The 5,220-nt window shown below is 33.6% G+C and overlaps 1 protein-coding gene across 1 annotated transcript; it reads left to right on the forward strand.

Moving 5' to 3' along the window:
* Positions 1-303: 303 nt before the first annotated feature.
* LOC149131545 (uncharacterized) lies at positions 304-3,531 on the forward strand. Its single transcript, XM_089338991.1, has 2 exons — positions 304-765; positions 2,362-3,531. Exon 2 carries the CDS (start codon positions 2,381-2,383, stop codon positions 2,999-3,001), a length of 621 nt encoding a protein of 206 aa, XP_089195117.1. The 5' UTR covers positions 304-765; positions 2,362-2,380; the 3' UTR covers positions 3,002-3,531.
* The last annotated feature ends 1,689 nt before the right edge of the window (positions 3,532-5,220 follow it).

Below are 5,220 nucleotides of genomic sequence, written 5' to 3' on the forward strand. Positions count from 1 at the left end.
ACACAAAGACACATACTGACACAAACACACACACACACACAAACAAGCACTCATCTATTTATCTATCTATCTACCCTGCATCTACTTATCTATTTGCCTATCTATCTATCTGCATATATAAGTGTGCGTTGTATGTGTGTGTGTATGTGTGTATATATATATATATATATATATATATATATACATACACAGACACAAAGTTCAAAAAAGGAAAAAGACAAAAAAACAACAACAAAGAACAACAACGTGAGGACGTGATACAGATTGTGTTACTAGACGCTCGGGAAAGGAAATATATATATATATATATATATATATATATATATATATTTATCTGCGTGTATATAAATGCATAAATATCATATATCGCACGATATTGAAGAGCTGTGGGCCCTTGAAACCAAAACTGTTGCAATATCTGGTCCTTAAGTTTAATCTATTTTCCTCTACATGTTCCACTCATTGGGCTACAGTCATGCCGTTACATTTGCCGCACCTTCACAACTTGAAACCTTCTCCGATAATTAATATTTCGTGAATGAAAGAGTTTCGTGCCGCTGCCTTCATCTACGTTTCCTGCCTATGCATTTTCTTAATATCTTGTCTCACACTTTCTTTAACATCTTTTAAAATCGCTCGACACTTAGTAACCAGACTTCAATGATATATTCTGCTATTCTGTGAATAATTCCGACGTTTATTTCTCAAATATAATTTAGAGTTAAACACCATTTTCTAATACAGATATGCGATTTATTCCTAGATGTAAGAATTCTGAATAATTGCTTTACATTTTACCTAGTTTTCACTTAACTTAATTCAATCGATTTATGAAATAACTATTCTCAGACGAAACACACACATTCTGTATTTATAATTTAATTATGAACTCTATATTGTAATTAAATATTACGATATATAAGATCGAAATTAGAGATCTCATTAACTGTAATCTCATAAATTATCTTTAATAATTTCCAGACATAATATTTTATATTCAAAACAACTTTTTTTTAATACCTTAAATTTTTGTAATCTGTTAATAGTTTGTACTTTTCTACTTCCCATCCAATGTTTTTGTCGTACATTCAGGCTTTAGCTTTTGAAATTTTTCCATATAGCGATCATCGCCAAATATGTAGCATTTATTTTTGTTAACATCCGTTACGAAACGTTACCCTCCGAAACACAAACACATTTGAATTTGTATATATATAAATATTTGGTTTTACGTAGGCGTAATGGTGTAATAATATGTTTGCTTCTCAACCATATGGTTCCGTGTTCAATCTGATGCCTTGGCATCTTGAACATGTATATATATATATATATATATATACATGGAAAAAATACAAAGTAGAAAATGCTAAAATACTTTTATAAAGAACATTACAGAACCGGTTTCGATCCTTGAGATCTTTTCAACAGTTAATATGAATAATAGATTTTTGAAAAATTAAATTTTGGTAAATTTAAAAGAAAAGACTTTAAAAAAAAATATTTGTATAGTATTCAAGTAACAGCGGCATTTTTCTTGTTTCTGCCTGTCTCTGTTTCACTTGTTAACTCTTGTGTATATATATATATATATATATATATATATATATATATATATATATATATATACATACACCCAGCACCAAACGCCCTCAATCACCAAATGCTACATATCAAAGGCGGTTTCAAATAGTGGTATAGCACAGTCAACAGTGGTGCCCCAGCATGACCGGAGCTTTAGAGCTGAGACGCTTTAAATATATATATATATATATATATATATATATATATAAATTTTGCCTGTTGATGAAAGCTCCGCCTGACAAATTATTTTATTTCCTAATATAGAGCTGGAAACCACGGTCCAGGAGATAGATAGTGAATGTTTTTATTTTTCATTCCCTTCGAAATTAATCTCTAATAGTGGTTTGGATTTTGGTTACTCCTTCTAGCGTGCTAGGTTTCCAATGATGGCTACCTCTTATGTGTTTAAATGTACAGTGTATTTATATATATATGTGTGTGTTTGTTTGTTTGTGTGTTAAAACCTTTCAAAACTACGCATCTCTCCCTATATGTAAACACGCACGGAGAATGTAGTAAATATACTTAGAAAAATAGTCGTACCCATTAGTAAATCTACAATTGATTTCGTTTTCTGTGCGGAATTGACATTTCTAGCTCATCAAATAGGATTACTACGTAAGCTATTTTAAATATATATTTACCTGTCCATGCTGGCCAATTTATCATTATTTGCTTTTAAAGATAATAATTTATTTGAATTTTGTATATACAAGGCGTCCCCCAAAAATGTATACACACTTTAGCAGCTGATAACTCAATTCATGTTTTTTTTCCCAGATGAAACCCATTAGAATTAATGATGGCAGTCAAACTAAGCTTTGAAGAAAGGAAATTCATTCTAAAAGGCTACTGGAAGTGTGAAAATGCAGTTGAAGTGCAAAGACAGTTTAGGAGGGAGTTTCAAATAGATTCACCAAGGCGGTTTACCATCGCTCGAATTAGAGATAAGTTTGAAGCTAAAGGAACTGTTGAGGATGTCAATGAGAAGGGTTCCGGAAGACCACGAGCATTGACAACCTTAACAAAGCAAGAAGGAGTGCTGGAAATGTTTCACCAAAGTCCCAGAAAACCTGTGCGGCAAGCAAGTCGTGTGGTGGACATTTCGAAATCGTCTGCCCTACGCATTTTGAAGCGTTGCCAATGGAAAAGTTACGTTCCAAGATTAGTCTGTGCTATTAATGACGATGATCCAGACCGAAGAGTGCAGTATTACGAGCGGTACTTGGCACCATGTGTAGAAGATGCACACTTTCCAACAAAGATTTTGTGGAATGATTGGGCTACATTGAAATTACATAGTTCATTTACCCGCCACAAACGCGCCTCTGGGGACCTGAGAATCTGCATTTTAAGGCGGAACACCATGTTGACTTACCAGGAGTTACAGTGTGGTGTGGCTTATCATCAAAAGGATTAATTGGACCATTGTTTTTTGACGCTACTGTGACTGGTCTAGTTTACTTGAACTTGCTGCAACAGTCTATCATGCCAAGCATTAGAGAAGACTTTGAAGATGAGGAGTTTTATTTTCAGCAAGTTGGAGCACCCACGCACTACCCTCGCTATGTTAGATCTTTCCTTGAGATCTTGCCGAACAGGTAGATTAGACGAAGCCTTTCGTTGAATACCCTCCGTGTTCACCAGACCTCACACCACTAAGACATTTTTTATGTAGATACTTAAAAGGCAAAGTCTAAGCTATGAAACCTGCAACAGTCGCTGATTTGAGAGCAGTCATTGAATGAGAGTGCACACAAGTACCAAACGAATTGTTTTGAGATATTTGCAATTCCATAGCTTTGCGTTGCCACAGTGCCTGGAACAGAACAGACGTCAGTTTGAAAACAGACGTTGACAAAACAATAAAATAATGTCTGTAGATTCTATTAAATTTTGAAAATGAAATGTATTTTAATAAACACCTACTTTACAATTATTTAAAGTGTGTATACATTTTTGGGACAGCCTGTATATATATATATATATATATATATATATATATATATATATATATATATATATATATAAATGAGAATGTATGTGTGTCTGTGTGAATCCCTAAAACTCCAGAACTACACAACCAATTTCATTCAAATTTTACACATGCCTTACTTAGGGTCCTGGTTGTGTTTTAGTAAAATAAAAAAGTTTTAACTTCTTGCATAGTTCGAGCCCACAGCAACATAATATCTCCTCCACTATTTAAGTATTACGTGTCAAAAGTGAAACAAAAACACTCATGTCAAATACTTTCACTTTAAAAATGTAAGTTTTCCACTATTTCAGTATCAAAACTTAAACAATCACATTTCGATACTGTAATTTTTGGGGGATTAATTTACACTGCATACAAAAATACAGACATATCACGGTACGTTATTAAACACTCACAGATCTACGCATACATACTTGACGAGTGACATGCGTGAAGTGTCAATACGAAATTTTATTTTCATTTCCTTTAAAACAATACACATTTACTGTTCCAAGGTTGGCAGGTAAGATATATAATTCTTTGTCTCTCCGTACAAGTGCTTCTATTTCTTTAATTTATACTGCATACAAAAGTACAGACATACTATATACGGTACGTTATTAAACACACACACACATACACATACATATACATACCTGACGATTTAATTTTTTTATTAACCACACAGGGTCGAAACACAGAGGGAACAACTCAAGGACAGAAAATACCCCAAGGGTGGACGAAGAATAAAATCAAACGAAAAGAATGGTAATGATAAATCAAAAGGTGGAATGACGTCTACTCGAACCCCACACTCCAGTTAACGCCATTGAACGTTTTTAGAAAAAAAAAATTTTTTTCTCCTTGTGTTGATGAAAAATTTAATCCGGCTTTCCATGTATCTGAGATAGACGGGCCGGTCTATTTTTATTTGTGCACCCGAGGGAAGGACGAAGAATGTTGTCTACCAAGAGGCACTCCAATGATAACGGCAACTTCAACTCCGCAATTTTTTCATCGTCCTGCCAGCCCACGTAAGTCCAATCTTGCTTTGCTCTCCTTACTAACTCACCATGACATTCTTTTTTTTTCTACCAAGATCCGTCGCCCAAACACCACTTCGTATCCACTTCTTCCTCTTTTTTATGTCATCGTTTCTCTCTTCGCGTCGTTCTCTGACCGGGTGAAACCGAGCTTAGCTGTTAGTTTCTAGTATATCTATCTATCTATATATATATATATATATATATATATATATATATAGCAGCTAAAAAAGCTGAGAATCCCACAGATTCTCAGCTTTTTTAGCTGCTATTTCTGAACTTCGGTATATGGTGAAGCAAATATTTGCTGATCCCTTAATTATATTTATAAATATATATGAGCTTTTAAATAAGTTCTCCACCAATAATGGTGCTTTCATACCGATGGTCTTGGTAAAAATTGTTAATTGTTAATTGATTTATTAATTAATAAATTGATAATCCTTTACCCTTTTAATTTGTATATATATATATATATATATATATATTTATATATATACATAAGTAGGTATTTTGTTGTATGTGTGATTGTGTCACCTACAAACGCTTGACACCCGGTGTTGGTTTATTTACGGTCCAGTACCTCAGCGGTTCGCCCTTTCCCCCCAAGTAAACGAT

The sequence above is a fragment of the Octopus bimaculoides genome, chromosome 21 (genome assembly GCF_046866305.1).
Source record: "Octopus bimaculoides isolate indiv1 chromosome 21, ASM4686630v1, whole genome shotgun sequence".
In the NCBI taxonomy this organism is placed as follows: domain Eukaryota; kingdom Metazoa; phylum Mollusca; class Cephalopoda; order Octopoda; family Octopodidae; genus Octopus; species Octopus bimaculoides.

Excerpts from the sequence above, each read along its gene's own strand:
- LOC149131545 (XM_089338991.1), top strand. The coding sequence starts at position 2,381 with ATGATGGCAGTCAAACTAAGCTTTGAAGAAAGGAAATTCATTCTAAAA.